Source organism: Colius striatus, chromosome 2 (genome assembly GCF_028858725.1).
Source record: "Colius striatus isolate bColStr4 chromosome 2, bColStr4.1.hap1, whole genome shotgun sequence".
NCBI classification, from domain to species: domain Eukaryota; kingdom Metazoa; phylum Chordata; class Aves; order Coliiformes; family Coliidae; genus Colius; species Colius striatus.
This window is the reverse complement of record NC_084760.1, coordinates 68,418,870-68,445,899: the sequence shown is the minus strand read 5'-3', so window position 1 is coordinate 68,445,899 and position 27,030 is coordinate 68,418,870. Positions and strand designations below refer to the sequence as shown.

At 39.0% G+C, this 27,030-nt stretch overlaps 1 protein-coding gene across 3 annotated transcripts in view; it reads left to right on the top strand.

Annotated features, from left to right (window-relative positions):
- SIPA1L2 (signal induced proliferation associated 1 like 2) overlaps positions 1–9,167 on the top strand; it is a 145,219-nt gene extending 136,052 nt beyond the window's left edge. For all 3 annotated transcript variants that reach the window (XM_061990991.1, XM_061990992.1, XM_061990990.1), the window contains 3 exons: positions 4,183–4,306; positions 7,058–7,139; positions 7,970–9,167. In XM_061990991.1, coding sequence (XP_061846975.1) covers positions 4,183–4,306; positions 7,058–7,139; positions 7,970–8,116 — 353 coding nt within the window. In that variant the 3' untranslated portion in view covers positions 8,117–9,167. The remainder of the gene's footprint in view (positions 1–4,182; positions 4,307–7,057; positions 7,140–7,969) is intronic.
- Positions 9,168–27,030: the final 17,863 nt, after the last annotated feature.

Sequence of the window (27,030 nt, the reverse complement as noted above, 5' to 3'; positions counted from 1 at the left end):
GGATAGGCTACTTCCAGTTCTTTTCTCTTATTTTGGTTGGAGATGCAGAAAAACAGTAACCAGGGACATGCAGTTGACGTGCTAAAAGTACACAGTTGAAGTATTTTTGTATCCATCCCTAAAGCAAACAATAAAAAATAGATAGAACTCGATATGACTATAGAGCAAAAGAGGTAGGGTTTTAGGAAGGGCTGTTGAAGTGAAAAAGAAGTTAAAGAAGGAAAAAGAAAGCGAGCATCTTGAACTGAGTAAAGCTGAAGATGTGGAGATTTATGGAATAAACTGTCTCAGAAAAGAATAAGGGAAAAGGAAAGAATGTATTTTTAAGTTCTCTTTTTGTGTTATCCTTCTAATAGATCTCCAAATTAGGGAAGAATAGCTGTCTTTCAACATATGTGTTATGTTGCTGATGGCTAATTTTGGATCTTTTCAATGTTTTGCGGAACAAAAGGAGAAGCTTTTCTACATGTCCATATTTGTTACTGTCATTACAGAAGAGAATTGACACAAACATAAATATTGATTATTACTATGAAAAGAATGTAATACTATTTGTGATAAACTGGGTTTATTGTGCTTAAAAAAAAGATGTTCAATATTTGGTAAATCATGTTGTGGCAATTAACAGCCTAAGAAAATCCCTCTGATAGCTCTGATTTAGTTCATTAAAATAGGTGGTTTCAGCTTCTGAGGTTTTTTTCCAGGTTATTTTTATGAACGTCTACTAGTGTCAATCAGAATGCAGTGTTTCTTAATGCCAATTTATCTTTGCAGAAACATCTGTGCTTTTATAATTAATATTATTGTAATACTGCCATTTAAAATCTTTATAGCTTAATGCAAGTAATGCTACACATAACATAATGAGAAAGAAGTGAAGCATTCAGCATGAAAGATAATTATTTTAACCAAATTAGGATGGTTAAAGTGCTAGAAAAAGGAAAAATGAAAATATTTAGTTAACATTCGGCCATTTCTAGCGCATGCATGTGCAACACTGCTTCAGTGCATATGTCAGTCTCATTTTAGGCTTTTCTGCTCTCCAGTACATCAAAATTGTCTGGAGATTTTTCTGGCCTCTGTTAGACATCTGAGGCAATACAAATAATTCTTAGTAGTTACAACTGTACAGTTCTAATACTTTAAAGTGAGACATAGTTTTGTCTCATCTTTGGTCTTGCTAAGTCAACTGTTGCTTAAAGTTTTGATGTGAAACGTGAGTCCTATGAGAGGTTTGGCAAGGATGTCCCAGGTAAAAATAGGAGCTCTGAGGTTTACATGTATTTTCTTCTGTTTGGTATGCACATATCACTTGAATTGAATAGGAGGTGGCTCTGTAGTTTGGAGGAAGCAGAACTTACGTCTACAGCTTCATAGTTAGAAATAGATTTGATTTTTCTTAGGAAAAGTTAACTCTTAAGTGACGGGAACTTTGATTTTATTTTCATTAATATAGACTCAAGCCAATTCTAGTGAAGACAAATGCACCAGAAATCAGTAGGAAGATTTTTCTCTTTGAAGCATAAGTTCAGCCTCACCATGATTCAGGTTTAAAATCAGTTCTGAATTAAATAGTAAGTTGGTGAAACTACTGCTAAGCATGAATACTTGTAGGGAGATCAGTGAGGTTTTATATAATTATTGCAAATAAAAATGTATCTTCAAAAGCACTTAAAAGTATTCAAAGGCAAAATACTTTGCTAGTCCAGGATCCTGTTGATGTGATAGTGAGATTTGTTGTGTTTCTAACTTGTTCGGAGAATGATTTTGACATTAACCTGGATTTTGAATGCAAAGAAACTACTCTTTAAAGAGCAACACAGGAATTAATGTAGTATATGATTGAAGACTTCTAATTGTTAGTGGCTATGGAGGGACTTTATTCCTCAGATGATGAATGTGAGACTATGGTTTCATATTTTAGAAACATATGAATATTAGAAAATGTTTCAATTATACTAGGAAAATTTAAAAAATATTTAACAATTCTTTTCCTACCCTAAATATTAATATTATCTTTAAATTATGTGGAGTTGAAATTCATTAGAGATCACACAAGAATAAAAAGTTAAGCCACACATTATACTTCATTGCAAGCACCCATAGTTTTGTATTTTTGTTGTTTGTTGAAATAATATATAAATATTTGTAAATATTGTGGTTAAAAATGACATCACGTGATTTCATTACAGCAGCATCTACCTGTTCTTGCACCTGCTTTGATCCATCACAAAAAAAGATGTTTTCAAGTAATGCTGGAGAATTCAAACTGCCAAAACATTATCTCATCTGACAAAATCAACCAGAGAAGCAGCCATCTCTTTAACTAAGCTTACTTGGCAGGGGGGAAAAAAATGCAGATGTTTTTATATTACAGCAGAAATGCGTCCGAGACCCAGTGTCACATGTCACATATCGTTGACCACAGAAAAAATAGCAACAGCATAACATTTGTTGCTGGCATTGTTTTCTTTTTCTATCAAGTGGTAATGAAAATGTGAACAGGATAAAGGTGAAATCAGTAATTAGAGATGTACTTCAAACTGATTGCTTATGCTCTCTTGTTTCTGGCCTATGTATTGTGTTTGGTCTGGGAAGTAGGTTTCAGTTTATCTGTACTAATTAAATCTATTGAACTTAGTAAGTTTCAAATCTGTAAATAATGTCATTTATTATGTGTTTAAAATCATATTCTTAAGTGTCAACACTTAAATCATGTTCATATTTGCTGAGATCCATCAGTCAGAAATAAAGATAAAGGCAGGGCAAAAAATGACATGCAACTTCATTGTATTATAGAATGACTTGTCAATCTTCGCTAATCGTTGAAAGAGATTTTTAGTTATTTCCTATTTTTTTTTGGTAGAACTGTTAAACCAAAATTTCCTTCTGAGTTAAAACAATCTAGCCTGTATTCACTGTTTGGGGGCTTAGAGTTTGAAGGGTTGTCTTTTATCATGCCAAGTTGTCATGCTGTGTCAGAATACTGGGTAGTACTATTAGAGACAAGGGTCCTTACTGTAATGTTGGCGGTGTGTAAAAATGGCATTGCAGGGCTAAGAGTGAGAGCCACCATAAGTTGCACAGGGAACATTCCACTGCGTGTGCTGTATGTGAGGGCCACAGCTGCTCTAGTGGAGATGGACTGTTTTGTTTATAGGAACATTCTAAATCTTATTCCAGGTTTTGACTCAGATGAAGAATTTGGGCCGTTCTGTCATCACACGCCGTTTCTAGGTGATGATCTGGGATTGATGGCTTTTGCCTTTTGTAAACTTTCTTTAATGTTTCCTATGTTTGCACGTTTGCATGATAATGCAAGCTTTGGGCCTGTGGGGTGGTAGAGCAAGGGGAGAAAGGGCAAGGCAGGCATGTTGTCGCCTGAATCTATACAAGCATACAGTTGTGGATTCTGTTTGATAGAAACAAGTGAAATCAATCTCCTCAGAATATGGATTTGTGTTTTTTTAAAGAAGACAAATTAAATCCTAATGAATGCATAATTTTCTCCCATTCTGTGGAATGACGATCTGCATGGCATACTTCTATTATGTGGTGACTGATGTATTTTGGCAACCACACTGTATATCCATAGGTAATTATACCTATGCTTATTAGTTTATGTTCTAGTGTAATCCAATGCAGACAATAGTGTGCCTTAGTAATATATATATATAACAAACCTCAATTGACAAAAATAGTATGAATTTGTTTTCCAAGTATGCAAATTACCATTGAGTTCTGCAAAACCTTGAGACAGTAAAACAGCGCAAAGTTAACAGTGCAGATTTCTGAGGAATCTGATGGCTTTAAGTCCATGGAAAATGCAAGACTTTTCATTGAATTATTATTGTCATTGATTGTAGTCCTGAATTTTCAAATGGTTTTCTGCAGATTTCATGAAGACCAATGTACTGTTCATATCGGCATTAGCTGATCCAAACAAATCAATCTTACTCTGCTGATAGACACCAAAAAATTGCTTTGGGGTTGCCTTTGGATGCAGATGTGGGGAAGCCAACTAGTTGAGAATATACTTTACATCTGCTGATTATCTTCAAAGCAGTGATGTAGAAACCTATATCCATTTCTCTAGCTGAACCAGTATAATGTCTGTAAGATAGCCTTTGATTTTGTATATATGTCCAGCTTTGAACGAAACCTTATGTTACTTTTTTTCAGATCAGAGAGTAGCATCTTTTTGCACCTTGACTGATGTGCAGCAAGCTCAGGGCTTGGAAGGAACACAAGAGTTACCTTTGGATGAGAGTCCCACAGATGGAAAAGATTTCCTGGAGGCTACTGGGTATGTCAGAATCAAAACATGTTTCTTATACAAATATTTTAAGAAAATATTTTCTCTTAATGTTGCAGGTCAACATTACATGCACATTTCACTGCTTTTTGATGGCAGACCTGTTACCTTGACAGATCATGTCTTATCTTTAATTTTGAACAGTGTTGTTTCTTGGAATCAATCTCTCACCAGTTAAATCTGGAAAATATGTAGTATAGTAAGATAAAGCTCTCTCACTAGAATAGATCTCTAATGCAGAATATAGTTAGATGCAGATTATTCAGATAATATTTTTTTACCATATTCCTCTTATATAGTAATGATTTCTTGCACTTATTTCTATTTTTGTTTGAATCGAACTGATAACAGGAATCATAGAATCATTTCAGCTGGAAGAGACTTTTAGATCATTGAGTCCCAGCCCTATCAACCAACAGACCATTTTCCTAAGTGCAACATCCACCCATCTTTTAAATACCTTCAGGGATGGTGACTCTAAGGGTTCCAGTGCCTGACAACCTTTTCAGTAAAGAAATTCCTTCTCATATTCAGCCTGAATCTCCCCTGGAACAACTTGAGGCCATTTCCTCTTGTTCTATTGCTTGTTATTAGGGGGAACAGACCAACCCCTACCTTGCTACAACTTCCTTTCAGGTAGTTGTAGAGAGTGATAAGGTCTCCCCCCCGAGCCTTCTTTTCTCCAGGCTAAACAGTCCCAGATCCCTCAGCACGAGATGTGCTCCAAATCCTTTACTAGCTTGGTAGCCTGCCTCTGGATCCTCTCCAGCACCTCAATATCCTTCTTGTAGAGAGGAGCCCAAACTGGACACAGTATTTGAGGTGCAGCCTGACCAAAGCTGAGTACAGGGGAATGATCACCTCCCTCCTCCTGCTGACAATGCTGTTCCTGATCCAGGCCAGGATGCCATTGGCCTTCTTGGACACCTGGGCACTCTGCTGGCTCATGTTCAGCTGCTGTCAACCAACTCCCAGGCCCCTCTCTGCCTGGCAGCTTTCCAGCCACTCCTCCCCAAGCCTGTAGCTCTGCTGTGGGGGTTGTTGTGGCCCAAGTACAGGACCTGGCACTTGGCCTGATAGAAACTCATGGAATTGGCCTTGGCCCTGCAATCCAGCCTATCTAGATCTCTCTGTAAAGCTTCCCTACCCTCAAGCAGTTTGACACCCAGCTTGGTGTCATTTACAAACTTACTAAGGGAGCACTCTGTCTCCTCATCCAGATCATTAATAAAGATGTTAGACAGGAGTGGCCCCAGTACAAAGCCCTGAGGGATACCACTCGTGACTGGCCACCGAGATTTAACTCCATTAACAACAACTCTTTGGACTCGAACATCTAGCAAATTTTTCACCCAGGAAACTGTATGCCCATCCAAGCCAAGAAAAGACAGTATCTCTAAGAGAACACTGTGGGAAACACTTTGTCAAATGTCTTACTAAAGTTAAGGTAGACAATATCCATAGCCAGTAGCTCAACTCCATAGTATGCAGTAACATTGTCAGCAACAAATGTCTCAGACCTCCAAACAGGTGTTCCTACCTGTCTTTTGCAACTATTTTCTGCTTGCAAATCCATATATTTTTTTTTTCATTTTACAGAGGTAAATTAATAAAGAGAACCTATAACTGAGAACTGCAGGAAACTTTTATGCCAAACTACCCAATTCTTCAAATTCTTCTCAGTGTTTTGAGAGAGATTATTCTCTTCTCTCCACCATCTTCCCTGCTCTGAGGAGTATACTTATTAAAAGCAGATTCAGCAGTATAATCTGTCTGCTAGTATGCTTTAAAAGAAAAACACATTTTTGGTTAGTTTTGCTCTTCAACAGTAGGAATGCCAAAAACGGGAAATGGAAGGAAAAGTCTTCTTGTTTGTTAGACTATCACATTTCAATTTGAACCATTTTACACAAATTACCTTACATGGTAAAGCACATTTATTGTAATGACTTCTAAGGCTACATCTTTCCCCAGCCTAGTGATCAGTAAGGATTGCAAAATACCACTAAAGATATTCCACTTTTAGCATTGACAATTCTTGTCGGATTTGTGCACTTGCATGAGGCAGCTGATTCAGTTTTGTATGTAAAGCTTCTTTCTTCAGCTTCTCTCTTCTAGACTAAATGTTTCATATTATGGCTAATTTAATCTATAATATATATGAAACCCTTTCCCACTGTGCCCCTTGTCATATAGGACATAGAAGTTATTCTCAGTTTTTTTTCCTTCAGTTATGCATGTGATTAACCTGTGGCAGTATTTCCTATGCTTTGACCTTACAAAATATTTGGCTTCATAAAGACATATATTTGTCCATTGCTGGAAACGGCACAAGTGCAGACCAGACAAAAGAACTCCTAACAGCTCTTTTGATTTACAATAAGTGCCGCAGCAGCTTGCTTCAGATAGTACAGTCTTTGTCAGAAAGCAGCTTGTTCATAAACACGGTCAGTACACTGCTTAGCAGCAAGTTTGTCTGTGCAAATAATTCCTAAAACATTCCTTCTTAAAATCATTGTAATTTCTGCCTAATTTGTGTGAAAGACAGTGTCATATTTCAGATATTGCAGTAAGGTTTTTATGTTCCAGTAATAGTCTTTTGCTGATGCTGGTTTTGTCTGTGTTTTCCTAACTATGCCTAAACTGATTTTGTTTCCTTTGCTATCACTGAAAGAGTTGTTCTGCAAAAGCTGCAAAATGTGTTTACCTGTCCCAGAGTAAAGATTGTGGTTTACTTTACAGGGAACATGCACCGAGTACTCTGACTGGGAAAGTAAATCAACTAGAAGTCATCCTCCGGCAACTACAAACTGATCTGAGAAAGGTAAGAGATCATCAGTGATATTATTCTCCTGAAGAGTTTTTCAATGACTTAAAAAAAGTGCATCAGTTAAACCAGGTAGTGTAATTAATGAATGGTAGAGACCAGGGGTTGATCAGAAGGCTTAAGGTGCAGAAAGTCCTGTGTGAATGGATATGTGAACAAGCTGCCTCAAGGCTAATTGGTTTTCAGATCTTTACTCCAGAATAACTGTCTCACATACAGTCATACCTCAGAAAGAATGAGGCACTTTTTCTGTATTTGTTGTACTTTGGATTTAACATGGGCATGGGTATGGACAGGGGCGCATAAGCTAACTAGTTCACTCCAAATTTGTCATCCTTGTGGAATCTTGATCATGGAACAATGACTTGTATCTCATTTACTGTCTAATTTTTGAGCTGGAGACTATGTCAGGACTGATAGAAATGAAACTACTTTTGATAAGGATATAAGGGAACAAATTTAAATTAGTTCTTTTTCTTCCTTAATATATGTTTGAAATCAATTCCTTATGACTTGTGTTCTCATATATGATTTCTAATAGCTAAAAGCTGCTTATCTTTTTAGTGCTTGATTTTTTTCTTGTTAGAAAAAAGAACATCTATAATTTTTGTGTTAGAATAGCAACTAGTTTTCTTTTTAGCTTGCAGTGTTTTCTCAGAATAATTGAAGTAGTTGGAGTGTATTTGAGGAATTAACTTAGAAGTTGTCAGAATGGATTAAGGAGCTCTACAAAATATAGCTGTATGGATTGCATAGAAATATTAACAATAAAAATAAGTGCTGTCATCATGACTACTCACTTCACTCAACTTGTATTTGTTAACCAGGAAAAACAGGACAAGGCAGTTCTCCAAGCAGAGGTACAGCATCTGAGACAAGATAACATGAGACTTCAGGAGGAGTCTCAAACAGCAGCTGCTCAACTGAGGAAATTTACAGAATGGTTTTTCAATACGATAGACAAAAAATCTTAATGACTGGGCTCCTGGAAAATACTTATTTGAACAATGTAACAACTGTATTTTTTGAATTAGCGGAGTAATAATTTCACTGTGTTCACAATCCATTTTAGGTGTTGCCGCTACATTCTCTGTCCAGCTTTATTTGTCTGAAAAGGAGAGAGAACTGTGGTAATTTGTCTTTAAACTCATATGAAGAAAGCAGAGAATAGCAGATATTTGTTTGTGTGCAGATGAATGTAAAAAATCCTTAGTGTCATTTTAGACATTTTTAGAAGATGCTCTGGCTGGGGCTTGCCTGAAGAGGAATATCTGGGGTTTTAGTTCCTGCATTTCAGGTGCGCTGGTGAAGATGTTAAAGCAATTTACATTAGCTTGGGCTTCAGTATTGTAAGATAAAAAGAATAACCAGACATATACTTTAATGTTTAAAAGGTGCTCTATTTTTTTGGATGTACAGTAGTTTTATTTCCACAGTCCACATTGTCATAGCAATAAGAATGGAGGTATAGTGAATAGTCACAATGCTGTGTTTATAAAATGTTAGCACTGATGTGTTTAACACTAGTTTGGATGCAGATACATTAGAGATTATTTATTTGCAGGAACAAATGGTGCCTGAATATAAACAGTGTTCTGATTTTCTAAAAATACACATGCCTTGTAAATGGCTCACTGGGGTTAGCCCACTCCCAACTTCAGTAACTTTTGTATAGTTGATGTTCAGCTAAACAGTTATACTGCTTAACTATTGAAATCATGTATGGTGTGAGCCAGCCAATCAATTGTACAATGCCAAATTTCTTTATCTTTGTACAGAAGCTTTGATCAAGTGTCTTGTATTTAACACCTTTATTTAAGCTTATTTAACCTTAAATTGTTGTTTTTATAAAGTTTGTTTTATCTGCACTATGGTGAGGTCAGTTGGTTGCAAGTGATAGTATTTCTAGCTTGCAAAGACTGTACTGAGGGGTTCTAGAAAATTCTAACAATTGGATGCTGCTAGTACACAATTGATTTGTTTGTATGCTTTAACATTTTTAACTGTTTAATTTCAAATGAACATACATCCTGCTTTTTTAATAAATGTTAAAAATCTAAACCTTGAATTACTTTACCTTGGATTATCTATAACCACTGTCATCAATAATAGCTCAGGTTTCTGTTCAGCCCATTCTCTATGTTCTCAGACCAGAGACAGCCCAACTCCCTAGAGCTCTCATGATCCCTTGTTATCAACAAGGGACTGTCACCATTATCAAAGTTAAATTCTTTGTTGTGCCTTTTCTTACAATGGAGGAGGTAGCTTCACAGGTCAAGGAGCAAAAGCCATTTGGCCTGTTCACAGGCATTGACTAGCAGCCTAGGAGAAAAAAAACCAAACCTGCTTTACCAAAAAATACACCCTAAAGAAAGTTTTCAAAAGTCACATCGTTTTCTCACGTTACTTGTAGCACGTGTTGTAGCATGAAATAGCTTGCCATTTTCTTGTGCCTTCAACCGAGGATTTGATTGCAATGTTAGCACGTGTGAGATGTTCTGTGTATTGCACTGAGCTTAAAGCCTGCACAAAAAAATAAAAGTGCAGATTTGTAAAATGAAATTAAGCTAATGAGAGCATCAGAGTTACCCTTCTGAGAGGAAAATCCCAAAAAAAAACCAAAAGAGTTCAAGATCATGCCTGTATCTCAGTTTCCTTTCAGCAGCTGAATGCTTTCGGGCAAACCTACAGAAAATTGTTGAATAGTTAAGAAAATACATTCAACAAATGCAAGTACAACTGGCTGTCCATTGTTAAGTGCACATTGGCTAAGAAATATTTTGTAAGTTGAACAGATGTCAGCCTCTGCCTTAAAAATTGTTCTGAATGACTGCTCTGAGGAAAGGTTATACATTGGCAGATAATCAAGGCTTTGATATCCTTACATTCACATGAAAGACTATTTTGTCTTTGTATTTTTCATTAAAAACTCTGACTTTTACATATCAAACAACATACATTAAGCTGTATTACCCAAGTAATCAAACATGGCAGTCATGTATTACGCTAGCTTCTGATTTAAGCACCTTACAGGAGTCATTAGCAAACCCATCTGGCTGGAGACCTTGCCAAAAACCAGTGCTGAACAACCTGGGCAATTTGTGAACACATTTCTGTGAGGATTGGTTTGTCCACTAACTGGAATGAACTCTGGAATAAGCTCATTCTGAAGGGATGCTTTGGATTTGCGTAAGAGTTTATAGTCCAATATTTTTTTGGCTTTTTATATCTCAGTTATTGAAAACAAGCATTATTAGAACTGCTTGCACAAAAAGAATTTTTAGTAGTTATTTTTCTTCTTTTCCCATCCAGTTGAAAACATTTTATTTTAGAAAGTGACAGGAAGGTGTCTACAAATGTCTTACTCGCTTTGCTGACAAAACCAGTTGTCTTTAGAGGCACGTGATTCTTCCTTAAGTCACTTTCACCATGTGAAAAAGTTTTTTGTTATTGTTTTAATGACATGTGAATACCATATTTTCAGAGACTGTGATGCAGTTTTTACATCGATAAAAGGTATTTAATTGGACTATATAATTAACTGGTTTTTAAGAATCTTATTAGAGCCATTTTGCTAACAAGAATGCCTGTTTCAGACACATGGAGGCAAAAGCAAAGCCTACACAAGCAACTAGTGTGGAGCACTAGAAAATCTTGTTGCTGACCCAGGTTTTGGAGGTGGGAGGAGATCTTTCAGGCTCCTTGTCCTGTCCCATGACTGGACACTTTTTAGTGGCTGAAATCAGATGCTAAGTGAGCTTTGCTTTGTCTGGAAGCTCTATGCTCTAAGACCAACCAATATAAACCAAAGCAGATAAAATGGGGATGATTGGATAATTCACTTTGAAGATGTGTTTGTGATCTGAAATAAAACAGTAACATGGAAGAGTTTTGAATGTCAGCACAGTCTTCCCAAAGCAGCAGGCTGTGCTGTGAAGTGCTGAAATGCAGAAATCAGTCATGTGAATCAATGCAGATGTTTGCTTCTGCAAAAGGGACAGATACAAATCACTGAAAATTACAAAATGCTCTATTTCTGCCTTAAAAGTGAAGTGACACCCTAACTTATATGTAGATCTTTATTGAAAGGATCCTTACTGAGACATTTCTCACAATGTGGGCTGCTTTTCATTACATATAGCTTTTTCTAAAGACCACTATTACAAACATAAGGGATACTTTTTTGCTTTTTTTCTGTTCCTGAGAGTATAGTCATACTGTGATTTTGGCATGTGTTAGCTTTGTACAGACGCTATCTGTGACCTCTGTGTATTGTTTAATATACATTCTCAAAGCAGTCCATTTTTTTTGTGTGTACCTAAAATCCAGTTATGTGGAAAAAAAAAATGTTTAAAATATTTGTAATACAAACTACCTTATTATAGAGCAGTTGCTTAGGAAAACAGTTTTCAGTCTGGAAAAAAAATAAGACAACTGGCACATGCATTGTGATGTTGTTCCAGCATTTCTTGAGCTCTCTGTGCTGAATAGTTCTAGAGAAAGTTAGTGAAAGTCAGGAAATTTAGCCTAGAAAAGGCTAAGGAAAAGACTGAGAGGGAACCCCATCAATACTTTTAAGTACCTAAAGGGTGGATGTCAGGAGAATAGGGCAACACTTTTTTCTGTTGTGCCCAGTGACGGGACACGGGTTAATAGGCACAAGCTGGAATACAAAAAGTTCCAGTTAAACATAAAGAAAAAAACTATTTTGTATGAGGGTGAAGGAGCCCTGGCACAGGCTGCCCAGGGAGGATGTGGAGGCTCCTCTGGAGATTTCCAGACCCACCTGCATGGGTTACTGTGTGACCTGACAGAGAAGAACCTACTTTAGCAGGGAGTTGGACTGGATGATCTCTAGAAGTCCCTTCCAACACCGACCATTCTGTGATTATATGAATTGATGTTGTACATTCTGAAACCATAGTTCGGAATAGTTCTGAAACAATCAGAACTATTACTTATTGCCAAAACAAGTTATTTTTCACCTCAGCTCCTTTCTTCCATGGCAGAACTAGAAATAAAAAACAATATCTTTCAACTCAAAAGCAAACAAAAGCTTGCTTCTGTGTGTTTGGGAGCAGATTGCACAAACTGAGAGGGAAAGGCATAATTTAGTAGTCCTAGCAATAAATTTGCCAGGAATATAAATCTTTGTCTCAGCTTTTTTCTCTCTGCACACAGGTTGTATTTTTAATTCAATTCCTTGTGCTTCTTTGTTTTCATTCCTCACCATCTCACCTTGCTTTTCTCTAGAGGAGAATCCAATGGCACGTGAGCCAGAACAAAAATTTCTGCAATAGATCCCTGGTCTGGACAGTGAGGGAGAGGCCTCTATGGGTTTAAAGAAATCCACGGAAAGGCAGGGCTGAAGCATTTTGCTGTATTTGCTCCTACATTGTTTTCCACAGTGCCTGCCAAACAGAAAGTGAGGCAGGTACAGTTCTATCCAGCCTTGCAAATGTAAATCTCTGCTATTTTGCAGACTTCGAAGCCACTCACTATCTTGTCACCTTTCTGGCTTTCTGAATGTGTTTTTGAGTTGTGGGTAAAACAACTGGGCAAGAATGTGTATTTCCAATAACTGAATCTAGCAGACTGGATGAGGAATAAAAAGGGCATTTTCTTAGGTGTTATTTTGTTTGTTCTTTCAGTCAGACAAGCAACGTTGCTGACTGTTGCACCAACTTAAGGAAACATTGCAAGACGAGAGGATGAAACGAATGGACCAAATTGCTCATAGCCCTCAATTTTAGAAATCACTCAAAGGTTTCAAATATATCAGTGTTGGAACCATATTTGTTTTATTGGCTTCTCTAGAGAAATAGTCCTATGTTCTTTGTTCCATTTTTTTTCATGTGGGCCTTTTTCCTTTGTTTACCACTGATATTTAAAGGTTTGTTTGCTTCACAGCATCACAAAATTAATGTAGTAGTAGTCATATTGACCTTGTCTTCATTGGAACAAACTGGGGCTGATGAATGATACAAATATGTTAGGTTTGCACAAAGGCTACAAATCTATTTCATATTTTTCTGTATTCCTGCTATACAATAGCAAATCATTAGATCTCAAAAGCTGAAAACTAGCAGATGGGTGTTTTCTGACCAATGTCAAAAAAAACCCACTCAAAACAAATTATTGAATTTGCTGTTGATACCACAGTTCAGATGTCCTTGTGTCCAGACATCAGCTGGAGGTGTTTATGAGAAATCTTCTGAAAAGAGATGATGGAAAGTAAGGAGACAAAAGAAAAATGCCATATCAGAAAGTGAGACATGGAGTGCACCAGTAGTAACCACGGGCAGTGCATGAGTTGTGCTTTTATTAATGACAGGGGACTGTATGTCCAAAGACTAGAACTTTACTAAAACAGGAAATTCTCACATAACTCATCTTTTGTAACTACTGTTTGGAACCAGAAAGCATTGTGAGAAAAAAAAAAAAAAAAAAAAGTGAGGGGAAAAAAACCCCAGAAATCTGGGTAGAACTCAGGTTTGTAGAACTCAGTTATGACTTAATGTCTAAGCAGTGGGGCTTGGTTATACTGAATCCAAATTTAAAGTGTTAGAAGCTCATTCCTTTTTGTCTTTGATTCCTATTTTGAAACTGATGTAAGTGAGGGACAATTTGAGTGGTTAAAGCTATCAATAAAAGAATAAATAAGTGACCCTAGGTTTGTGCAGTCGTAAATATTAGCCTAGCTATCTGAAGTTCTTTTCACTTTCAGTTCAGGCATAACTTTGATAGATAATATTTTCTGAAGAATTCTTTGTGGAAATGTTAGATATTTACATTGCCATCAATGCCATATTTCTCCCTCTACATAGATGTTTTATTTAAGATGATGGATGTTCCTTTCACAAATCCAAGTCATGGTGTTTAATATGAAATGTTTCTCTTCTGTGTAAGAACAGTGCTCCAGGAAGTATATTCTAGGACTAGTGCAACTTTAAGCTTTTTGTGCTTAAGGTTCTGTCTCCTGCCACACAGTTCCCAGATTGTTGGTCTTCGCTTCCTTTGCTAAGAGATGAGTTTCTCTGTAGGAGTTTCAGTAAAAATAAGCACTAATAAAAAAAATACTTCAGACTTGGAATATCTTCATTTTGTAGAAAATATGGAGGGAAGGGGGGTGTTTAAAGGTACAGATATCCTATCTTATCCTTTTCTGTGTTTTCTTCAGTCAGGAAGCTTAAAAAGAAACCTCAGAGGAGCTCAGCACTTGAACAATTCAAAGCCTGATTCCTGAAATGCTTGTGTATGAGTAGGGGATCTTAAACATGAGCACTAACTAATATAAGAATTTGTTCAGCATGCTTACAGTCTGCATACAGACCACAGCAATCTTGTTTCCAATGAGGGTAACGTCATCCCATCAATTCCAGTCCACGTTGGCTTAGACAATGAGAAATGAGTAATCTGCCATTCAAAAGAGAAAGCAAACAGTGGGCTTATTCCTATGTATTTTAATGCCACATAGCCAACAGAAGCTGTATATCATGTAGCCAGAAAGACTCCAAATGGCACCATCGAATTGGACTGTGATTTGTGGTGTGTGTGGCTGATTTCTTTGGAAATATCAGTAAATATATTCAGTTCCTCTGGTATAGTTTGGGTTTAATGTAGTTGAAATTGTGGAAGAGATTGAAACTGGGAAAAAGAATCAGTGCCTTTGTGTGGAATGGTGAATTACATCCAGACCATGTTTAAAAATGAGGTCAAGTGATTAAACCAAAAACAGGATATGAAAATAAAATTTAAGCCTGTCTTTATTAACCATGACCTCAGTAGTCCACAGTTTTTTGGCTCATTGATTTCTAATGTTAATGTGGTTTAAACTTCTTACTAAGCTCTGAAGAATGTTCTTTCAACAGAACCATATCTATTAAATGAGTCATTTGCTCTTTAAAACTAAATAGCTTCACCACAGCATGCAGTAAGCCTCCTAATGTCTTGCCAATTGTCCAGCAAGATTGTTGATATTTATACACAGAAACTTTAAAGGGATGCTGACAGGAGAGTTTCATCATCTGTAAACAGCCTCACTAAGGGTCATGCATATAATCCTCTTGGATTCTTGAAGTGTGAATTCTAGCTAAAATGATGTCTCTTCCTTCCCAATCTGTCCCAGTTAGTTATTGCAGAGCAACCCAGAGTTGTTGAACTGCTGTTGTTTTGGTCTGGTGTTTTTTGAGTGGTATTTTTTGTTTGTTTATTTATTTGTGGGGTTTTTTTTTTTAATAATAAGAGGCTCAAAAACCTCAGGAAAGAAAATGAAATTAATCTTCAAACTAGCACAGATGAGCATCCTTTTAAAATGTTTTTATAACATCATAGAAGTGCTTTGATAATCCTCTTAGAGAAAAAAAAAAAAGAGAGAGAATTAGGCTTGCATATTTAACAGACTAATGTATAATTCCTGAATGCACCACAGGTTCTCCATCAAGCCATGCAGACAGCAAACCACATTGCAGTGACTGTCTAACAATATGGTAATAATGACTTGTCCACATGTTTTACAAGCAATGGTACAAATTCTCTCTCTAAAAATCACTATTTTTTAACTCTAGGAAAGTTCTCAGAAATACCCAAGCTGCATTTTTTAAAGTGATGTGGAAATGCTCACTTATTGTTAATGATATGAACCCCTCAGCCCCTCAATATTGTGAATGAGTGTGAGATTGCGAAGCCATGCTGACAGGAAGCTGAGGTGCTCAGAGGCACAGATATACCTGCATCTATTCCTTGAATATTCTGGAAATATCAAAAAGGTGTTCAGTCTCTAATGCTTGACTTGATAAGAATACATATGAGAGCAAGATAATTGCTGACAGAGATACTCTCATCTCCTGATGGAGACAGATTTTTCTTCCCAGTATTCACTACCAAATTCTTTTTCTCTGTCTGTGCGGGTTGGCTTTTTTGTCTTACTTGTACTGTAGACTTTGAGCAGCTTATCAGACTATATGGTCCCATCTGACACCAGAGGATAGTGTCATTTTCCCTGGCAGACTGCAGGTTATTTATGTCATTTTGTTACAGGCAAATCTCCTATTCCTTTCTGGAGTTTCCAGCCCACCTGAAGGCTCCCTGCTCTCTGTGGCTCCTCTTGCTCCGCTGGCTTTCACCTGACCCAAGTGTTGCCAGAGTAAAGCCTCTATGTTGTCCTCTTGTAGTCTTTTAAACACACATGCAATAAACTGTGAATAAAGACTGAGTGCTGGACCATCTTGTCTTTTGTACTTTTGCCAAGAAAGGCTGGACCAGATGACCCTGGATATTCCTTCCTACTTGGTATTGTATGAAATACAAAAGACTCTATTCTTCCCACTCATGTTGGTGTTTTTGAAACATTTGCTTGTGGTCGTATAATAACTCTGGACAATCTGATGTTACTAGTACTGAGCACAAAGTGTGGATTGAAGCTAGAAATGCAGGAAATAATGTGGATTTGAAAAAAAAAAGAAGTAAACAGCTTAGCCCTATTGCAGTTATTTACAGGGAGAAGGAAGACAAGAAACTTCAGATATTTTGAGGAAAAAACTATATTCCCCATCCAGCTGGTCTTTACTGGCAAAATAAGATTCTTTTTTTTCTTTTCTTCTTTTGTTTTTCTACTGTGTTTTTTTTTACTGAGATGATTCAAAACTTGATTGTAAAACATTGCATGGTGGCAGACAAATGGATTCAGGATTCCTACACTATTTTGGAAGTAAGCATAGAAGTTACTGACTCACAAAATCTTAAGGATTGGAAGGGACCTTGAAAGATCATGTAGTCCAACCCCCCTGCCAGAGCAGGACCACCTAGAGTAAGTCACACAGGAACTGATCCAGGTGGGTTTTGAATATCTCCAGAGAAGGAGACTTCACAACCCATCTGGGCAGCCTGTTCAGTGCTCCGGCACCCTCACAGTGAAGAAAGAAATTCTTCCTTGTATGTCTTTGCAACCTCTTGTGTTCCAGCTTGTACCCATTGGCCCTTGTCCTATCATTGGACATCACTGAGAACAGCCTGGCTCTATTCTCCTGACACCTGCCTTTTATGTATTTGTAAACATTGATGAGGTCACCTCTCAGTCGCCTCTTTTCCAAGCTAAAGAGACCAGTTCCCTCAGCCTTTCATCATAAGGGAGATGCTCCACTCCCTTCATCATCTTGGTGGTCCTGCGCTGAGCTCTCTCCAGCAGTTCCCTGTCCTTCTTGAACTGAGGGCAGAACTGGACACAATATTCCAGATGCAGTTATATTCAATGTGCATGAAATATCCTTTCTGGCATCCAAAGCAGTCAACTGCACAGCTGAAAAGAGTACCCTTTGAAAGTATATTTAAGCTGCAATATGTATAAGGTATTGCATTTTCTAAAAAAGTTCTCTTCTATGAACCTCATATGTCTGGGGCTTCATATTCCAACTCTGATTAGGAAATATGGAGAACTCAAATTTTTACTGGGGCTGGTTTTTGTTCTTTTAAAATTATCTGGTGACATTAAACTTGCTAAGGCAACATTGCCAGAAAAGTAAACACTTTTTCATCTCTAAGTGCATTTTCTTAATTTGACCTGTATGGATTTGCATGGTTCAGAGTCCATTTTTCATACATGCACAGACATTTTTCTCTCCCCTGTGAACAACCACATTTCCTTTCAAGGCCGTTTTCAGTTACTGTCAATTAAGAGGATTTATAGATTGTGACAGAAATGTTGACTGTAAGGAAAGTCTGGAGGTCATCCTGTCCAACCTCCTGAACTAGCACTGCCACTTTACTAGGTTAGGTATGCCTTTGTCTAGCCAAGTCTTACAAACTTCCAAGGATGGTGATTCCATAACTTCCTTGACTAACTTGTATTCAGGTTTTTGGGTTTTTTTTCCTAATGTCCACTCAAGCCACTATCTGGGGATTTTTTCCCCTTGTTATCCCCTGGCAGTACCAGGATTTTGGTTGTTTCATGTGTTTAAATAGCCGACAAATATCTGTATACTACTATTAAATCATCCCTTAGTCTCTTTTTAATCAGATTAAGCAATACCAATTCTCTCAACTTCCCCTTTTTTTGGCATATACTTAAGGCTCCTGACGGTGCTTTGCTGCTCTGTTCTCTAATTTAGTACCATCCATCTCATCCTGGGAGTCCAAAACAGAATATAGTATTATAGTTGAAGTCTTACCAGTACAGATGAGTATATATATACCCTATATATCTATAGATGTGCAGCATAACTGCAGTTTCTGCCCTTTTCCTTCCCTTTCCCACCAGCCCAGTGCTCTTTGGAATTGCAGCAATTTTTTTTCCTTTTTGTCACATCTGGGATTTTGTCTGGCTACAGTTTGAGGACAGGAGATGCTTTGCCACTGATTTCATCTGTGGAGGTGGCAACAAGGGTGAAGACATCTGCAGATGCATACGTGATCTGATAGGCAGTGTCAAAAGTGTTGGTATTGGGCAGAAGCTGAAGTAAAAAACACATAGATGCACCTTCTGTGAGACCCACATTGGCTGAAACTCCCCAGAGGAGTGTGGTTACTGAAAGGAAGACAACCTTCTCTAGTTTAAGACTGTTTTCAAACACTCTGTTGTTATTTGCAGCAAATCCAAGAAGAGTGCTGGGTAGAAATCCTCTCACTATAGATTCCCAAGGAAGATCTGTCTGGATGAAGCCTCCTGCATCTGAACTCATCATGTACATTTTATTACCTGGAGAAGGAAAACAAGGGTTTGCAGCGAGTGGTTCAGTCAGAGCTTCTCTGAAGTGAGTCACTCACTGACAAGCCCTCTTTGTCTCTCTTCTAATTGAAAGGAGCACCAACAAATGAGATCAATCTTCCAGAGTTTTTCCTTGTTTGTGCTTTTGTTACCTTTAATGTTTAAATGTTTATGAACATCTTGAGCAAAATGAGAAATACCTGCTTTAGCTAGCGAGCAAGATCAGTGTTCAGATTATTTGAAGTCAATTCTGTTTTGTGTTCTACATAAAGGATTATCCTTTCATTTTTCATTTTAAATAAATGAGAACAGGAGATGTGCGATGCACTCACCTAACTTATCTTCCCTGAGACAAGTTTGAAGCATTGTTGTAGATGATACATGATCATCTGGAAACAGATTTATATAAACCAGCATTTGTATCCTTTTTGGACAGGTTATTATGTAGATTTAGCTGGATTCGAGATGGTGTTAAAGCAAAGTTTAGTAGCGGGTCTGATAGAGTATCTTGTAAACAAACAGACGGAGCCTGATCTTTCAGTGGGTTATGCTAGTTTACTTCTGGAGTAACTCAATTCACTTAATGTTGTTGTACTTCATATTAGCTTCAAATTAGAGCTGCTCTTTGTTGAATCAAGTCCTGTGTTTTGATTGAGATACAAGGAACTGTTTTAAAAAGTGCTGAAGTCTTTGTTTGCTTTGGAAGATGTTAAAACATGTTAAAGAAAATTACTTCTAGGTTGAATATTTGTATGACAAGTTCTGCCTACAGCAAATCTTTATGACTGAGCTGCAGATCTCTCAAAATAAGTTTTAAAATCAGAATGTTTCTGATTTTAAGTCTTGCTGCTTGTAGCATCAGTGCATAATAGTAAGTGGAATAACGAAGTGTTGTCACACTGCATTGAATTTCTAACCTCCATTTCATCTTCTGAGGCAAATTGATCCTCAAACATTAAGTCCATAAAGGATTATCTGAATAGAAATGTTTTCTGAATACTTGTAATGAAATTCAATGTGCTACATGATTCAAGTAACCAATTAATTAATTCATTATTGTAATAAGTTTGTAAATGACACTAGCAGCAAAGCAGAAGCATCATAAAACAAAAAATAGGCAACAACAGGGATTTTTGCCTATGCTTTTGCCTTACACTCCACAGATTAAACTTTCAAATATAGCAACTGTAGAGAGCATTTTATGATGAGTTGTGCTTTCTCTGTTACTGTATAATGGTTTTGCCTGGGCCATTTTTTGTGGTAGCGGGGGGAGCTATAGGGGTGGTTTCTTTAAACAAAGATCTGAAAGAAGCTTCCCATGTAGCTCACAGGGTTAGGGCCAGTCAGTTCTAAGTTGGACCCCACAGCTGACCTAGGTCTGGCCAATTAGTGATGGAGGTAATGCCTCTCAATAACATATTTGAGAAGAAGTTGCTGTGCAGTTGCTAAACGGCAGCAGCAACGGGGAGTGAGAATGTGAGAACATCTCCACAGACACCAAGGTCAGTGGAGAAGCAGGGGGACGAGGGTGCTTAGGCCCTGAAAGAAAGGCTCCCCTGTGACCTGTGGTGAGGACCATGATGAGGCAGCTGTGCCCCTGCAGTCCATGGAGGACCACCAGGAAGCAGAGACTCACTCACAGCCCATGGAGGAGCCCATGCTGCAGTGGATGGATGCCTGAAGGAGGCCGTGACTCCGTAAGAAGTTCATCCTGGAGCAAGTTCCTGGCAGGACCTGGGAGCCTTTGGGACGAGATGAGCCCACGCCAGAGCAGGTTTGCTGTCAGGACTTGTGATCCTGTGAGGGACCTAGGCCGGAGCAGTCTGTCCCTGAAGGACTGTTCTCACAGTGGGTGACCCACGCTGGGGCAGAGTGTGAGGAACTGCCCCTGTGGGAGGCCCCATGCTGGAGAAGTTCATGAGTGACTGTCTCCTGTGGGAGGGACCCCACAGCTCAGCAGTGGGAAGTGTGAGGAGGCCTCCTCCTGAGAAGAAGCAGTGGCAAAGTCCATCTGTAATGAACTGACCGCAACCCCCATCCCCTGCACCGCTCGGGTGAAGGAAGGAGAGTCCTGGGAAGAGGGAGGGTTGGGGGAGGTGTTTTAAGATTCAGTTTTGTTTCTCATCTCCCTATTCTTATTGTTCCTTTAATAAATCAAACCTTTTTCTCCCCAGGTTGTCTGTTTTGTCCGTGATGCTAATTGCCGCGTAATCTCTCCATCCTTAACTCACAAACCGTTCATTGTATTTCTCTCTCTCTCCTGTCCAGTTTAGGAGGGGGAGTGATATTATGACTTGGTGGACATCTGACTAAACCACCACATACTGCAAGGGAAACTGGTGCTCAGAGCCCCTCTGTCCATCTAGGACTCAGAGAAGAATGGGGACAACTGAAATACGTCAGTATGTTTATGCTTTCATGGACCAACATACTGAATCATCTCTAGGATCTTTTTCATACTCTTAATTGTACTACTAGAGTTGTTTGGATCATTCTTTAAGGTAATAAAAATTATGTGGGAGAACAGAATCAGGATCTCAAGAGCCAGAGTAGCTGAAAGAGCAACACCTGTGCTTGCCTCTTCCTCTTTGTGCTCTGGACTCCCTTGCTAGGGATGTTTTAGTCTGGGGAGACGGCCTGCCTGCTGCCACAGATTTGGGTCTTGGCAGGCTGGAATGCCTCAGCCACCCATCTGTAGAGAAGCTGAAAGCTTCTCCTCATCTCTAATTTATACCTATAGAAGAGTTTGAGAATGTCATTATTTTGACTTAGTAACATTGGAGAAGGCCATGCTACTGCACTGACTAAATTTAATTTCCTTTCTTCAGGGCCTGGAGAGAACTATGTGCATTCTCTAAAGAGAAACAGGCATTGAAAGGCATTGCCTTCAATCTGACAGGAGAGAGCATCATGACTTTTGTGTAAACTAGTGCTGTAGCAGGAAATTCCTGCTCTCTGTCACTCCAGAAACCAGAGCCTGTTACCCCAAAGAGTAATGTACTGGTGCCAGGAACTGGCTTGAGGGTTAAAAATAATCCATAATCCAACAGTGGTTATGGAAAAACTGTGTGTGATATGCCCTATGAAGACACCATATTTTTTTTTCCAAAATGAGTTGATTTTTGCAAGACTACCCTTAGCATGTAAGTATTCCTTTTTTTACCTGTATTTCTCTAGTAGTTTACCTTAGCAGGGTTTGGGAACAGTGATATTATGAGACAGTGCAACAGTTTATACATAAAACCTTGAAGGATACTCCTTTTAGAGTTGTCCTATATTTCAGATCGTTTGGTTTTCCATCCATGTGCTCCCTAGTCTCAAAGGTGAAGGCTCTTTTACACTTAAGCCTTTTAGTGTCTAGATCTGATAAACAATGTAGGGAGGGTAGTCTTGTATTAGATGAATGTCTTAAGGAAAATCTTACATCATTTTCGGCAACCACAACTCAATGAGCTTCTAAAATAACTGGGGTTTCTGCTGCTCTCTGTTTTCTGTGATAACACCTAAGACAGAGTTGGGAGTTTAAAAACTGGAGGAGACTTTCTTTGCTTGTTCTACTCTTTACTCCACAGGAAAACCTTCACCTTTTGTCCTTACCCCTCAAATAAAATCCCAGCGCACTCAGTCAGGTGATCTACTTTGATTCGCTTGCAGAGTGAAATCAATAATCTCATTTAAAAAACTTGCCGAAGGCAGGGAATCTCCTTCATGCTGGACATGCTATCAGAGAAGAATCTGCCATTCTGGGTGCAACCTGACCTCCAGCCTGTGAGGATAAGTAGACTGAGAAATCATCAGGGATTTAGTAGCAAAATCAAATGAGTGGAAAGGTCATGATAAGAACTATACAGATTACTGAGGAATTATTAGGATTATATCACATTTCAGTTTTTCAGTCACACACACTTTTTCCACAGATTTTCTAAACAATTGTGTTTGAGTCAATATATACAGGATGATGAAAGGTATATACATAGGTGAATATGTTGACACACCGAAAGCATAAGTAACAGAAGACATGCTGTTTCTATGGCTTGCTTCATTATACACAGATGGCAGTCAAAGTCACAGTGACTCTGTGAAATCATGAGCTTCTTTGCTTATCACTGAGAAAATATCTATTTGCCTTGATGAGAAGGCTGTTACAGGCTCTGCTGCAGAAGAAAACCAAACCAGCTGAAGCCAGAGTGCTATATTTTGGATTCCCAATGCAGAAAAAAAAAGCAGCAGAGACCTGTTTTCAGAATAGAAAATGATGCTGTCCCAGACTTCCAGTCTGTATCTTGTTCCTATCCTTCAGGGAAGGAATACAAGTTTTCCAAGACTAGGTTTAGGACCAGACTTGTACGTTTTATAATAATCCCTAACCAAATATCAAATGTCCTTTTATATTTAAAGAGTGTAGGATTTCATTAGAGTGACTTCATCTCCTGAGACCTTAAAAAATCCTCATCAATAGTTTTGCAGTAAGTGGCACTGCTGTTGAGGGAAATAGGACACTGCAAATAAAGGAGAGTGCAAACTGAAAAAAAAAAAAAACCAACTTGCTCTATGAACCTGTAAATAATCAGACAGACTTGCTGAGGTTCAATTGCCACCTCTCCCATTCATATCTTGTAGGAGGGTGCAGGGTTCCATGCACTTCCCTTTCTGCAACTGCAGTCACACAGCCTGAGTGGTCCTGGGAAAGTAATTCCACGACATTTGTCAGCTATCAGATTTGAGGAGCTATATGCTGATCCTGAGCAGTCACTTGAAGCCACATAGCACAGGTTAAAGCCCAAGCATTTGAACTCTTTGGTATTCCTTGGTTAATCCCCACTGAGTGCAGTGAATTGGAGTATTTCCCTGCTTGCTGTGACTTTTAGGTCCTACATACAACACATCAGTTCTGGAGATATGACATCAAGTTTGCAACTGATGTAAACCACTACAGTCAGTGATGGGCAATGATAGTGGATTACTCAGCACAGGGTTACATGCCCTCTGAATGTTCTGCAGTGCGTACATTCTGCCTCTGCTTTGCCTGTCTGTAGGGTGCTCATCTGTTGTGTTTTTTGCTGAGATGGTGGTGTGCTTGCTAATGACTTGGATGAACTCTGTTATTCGATCAGGGATTGAAGACACTAAAGGGTATTTTGTGAAGATCCCAGTGGTTGGCAGGAAATACGGGTTATCCTACACATGGCTGCAAATAATGTGAGACCCTCTGATGTTGCCATCACCCAGGGGAAATTAGAAAGTTACAGACTAAAGCAAACAGGGAGAGCAAAGCATGATATTCATTAAGAGCACGATATTGTTCAGTGCTCTTAATGGATGAGCAAAGGTTGGGTATCTGGGCCATAAAGAGAAGCAAGGAAAGACTATGAAGAATCCCTAGAAATGTGGTGAGACTGTGATTTCCTCATAGAGAATGAGGAGGAATGGTATTTTCCTACCACTTAAGTAGAACTGCTGCAGTGAAGACTCCTGACCTGGCTGCTCACACTGCAGACCACCTCATCATTTCAGACACTAGCAAGAGTTGTGCATTCATGGGAAGGTAGGGGAGCTTCAAAGGCAGTTGGGTGTGAACATCTAGAGCTTCTTAAAATATAGAAGAGGGGGAGCTGGTGGCATGTCAGTGCAGCTACAACAACAGAGAGAAGATGAAAAGCATGGGAGTGACTGCCTCTGTTCAGTTATTCCTCCTGGACCTCTGGGCTGATACATCTTAACATTTTCTGGTGGTCCCATGTGGCTTCCCATCCCAGGTAGAGCAGGCTGTTACACCTCCCGTGAATCCCCAATATGCAGATTGCCATGGCCAGATGTGACTCAAGTACCATCACTGTGTATGAAGACATATCAATTTTTGTTTAAGGAATGAAAAAACAGGGGCACAACTCATTAATGTCAGGTTTCTGACTTGTTTCTAGAGGTAGATCTCTTTCCTCAGCAGCTGATTTCTGCTGCCTGAAGCTGCAGACAGCTGGGGTAGTGATGGTCTTAAAATGAAAGTTATCTCAATGTTTGCTTATGCTGGAGCCCTGGGAGAGAGAATTGGGTTTAACTGAGCAGAAGATGGGGAGACCATACTGGAAGTCAGATTCATTGCCATCCCCTACATATATTCTCCTGACAGCCTGCCTTAAGCCAGGTCCTTCAGGCTCTCTCTTGACCCTAGAGAAGCTTCAAGCCAGATTTGGGTGGTTCCATTGGTTTGTCATTTTCTCAATCTGTTAGCTGGTCCAGTGGCACTTCAATATGAATTGGAGCCAGGAAAATGTTAAGTTGAAATCTGTTAATTCCTCTTCCACAAATAAAAGATGAACGAGGCATAAAGCTCTGTTCGCTCTCTAGTGCAAGAAGTGAACAACAAACTCAATTTCACCCGAGAGCAGCCAAGAAAAAGGAGCTGAATTTGTCTTTGATGCCTAAGCATTGACCATAAAATATATGATACTATTACAGTGTATGCTTCCTCCAGGTGCATGGAAGAAATCTCTGTAGCCACAATGTAAGGGACATCCTGTTGCTTCTTGGTTATTTCATGTTGTACAAAGCAACTACTCTTATTTATAATGCGTGAAATGTTCAGCCACTGGAGTTTTCTGCCTGGCTGATTCTGCCTTAATTTACAATGAACATTAGTCTTGTGATTTATGGACTGCCAGATTCCTTGAGTAGGATAACTCCCTTGAGGAAAGCTTCTCACCCACAGGATGGCTGAGACAGAAAGTTTCGCTTGCCTCTGCCAGCTCCAGCCTGGAATCTTGCAAGAAGAAAAGGGCAGGCAGGATGCGCAGGTGGAGCAGCAGTCTTGGCACAGCAGATAGCATTTGCTTTGGGTGAAAGGTCTAACATGGGTTCACTGTTTTCTCTTGTTACTTACTTCCAGGGGCCTCTCTTGAATACATGGATTCTGGCCAGCCCCAAAGTGAAATTGCAGGTCTGTATATATGTCTTCTGAAACTCTTATATGAGAGAATTCATCAACTGGTTTGCAGTGTTACAGCTCAAGGGCCTGTACCTGCTCCTCTTAGGAGCTGAGGTGGAATTTCCTCATTTGAAACCTTGGATCTAAGGTCCCTCACAGTCAGGATTTGCCATTGATGTACACAGAGGTATAAAAGCAGAGACGATGCCAGATCCCACGGCCTGAAAATCCTTGGGAACTAGTTCTCCTGTTTAGTTACCACACTGTTGTGGTGTCAGCATTGTGCTTTGAGAAAGCAATAGCTCCAGAGGAGCACTGCTCAAAGGAACTCCATCTTCAGTGAGCAATTTGGCAGGCACAACGCCTTTGATGACTTCACATTGTGCTCAGAAATACAGTAACTGCTCCTGGCTCAAGAATAAAGTAAAGGACAGAGAAAGAAGAGTTTGATTGTACCATAGATGCTTAGAGTAGCAGTCCTCTCTCCTCCACCCTGCCCCACTCTCTGCACTCCTCCCTGAGCTGCAGGGAGTGAAGAAAGTAGCAGGTTTTTCGGTAGCCTAGATGTGGTGAGTCAGTATGTTGTCATACTCCAATTAGGTACTTAGAAATGTCTCTAAAAGGTATTAATATCACAGCTGATGCTAGTGGGCACTTTTGTTGTCAGTCTTGTAAGTGAGGCAAAAGGCTGTTACAGACAGGAGACCCAAATGTATGTTGTCCAGTTCAGATGTGAAAAGTGAGGGAATTGCTCTGGTTGCTCAAGATCTGTGTGTTCTCTGTCACTGTGCACAGTGCTGCTGTGTCAGGGCTGGCAGTGGAGGAGGCTCTCACAAGCTACAAATCATGTCAGCAAAACAAAACAAGTGAAGACTGCTGGTATATTTACCAGCCAAAATTCCCATAGGACTGGGAACCAGAGGCTCTGATCAGATGTTTATGATGGTTTGTTGTAAGTGCATCACATATGTCAAGAGAGATTATCTGGGGTACATTCTCTCACTAATCCAGCTGGATGCAATCAGCCCATGAGAATTTCTTCCAAAGCAAACTGCCAGGTCTATGGCAGATGCCCAGGTTCAGGAGACTATTTTATGGATGAAAAGGCTTTTTGGTTGGAATACTTCAGGAAACTCTCACATCCTTCTGGAAATTTTGAAAGACTGAAGGACAGTTATATTATTTTGGCCATCTTACATGTCCTCCATTTCCAGGTGTTTGAGCATTTCATGAGACACAGCTGTACAGTCTGTCCAGCTCCTTGT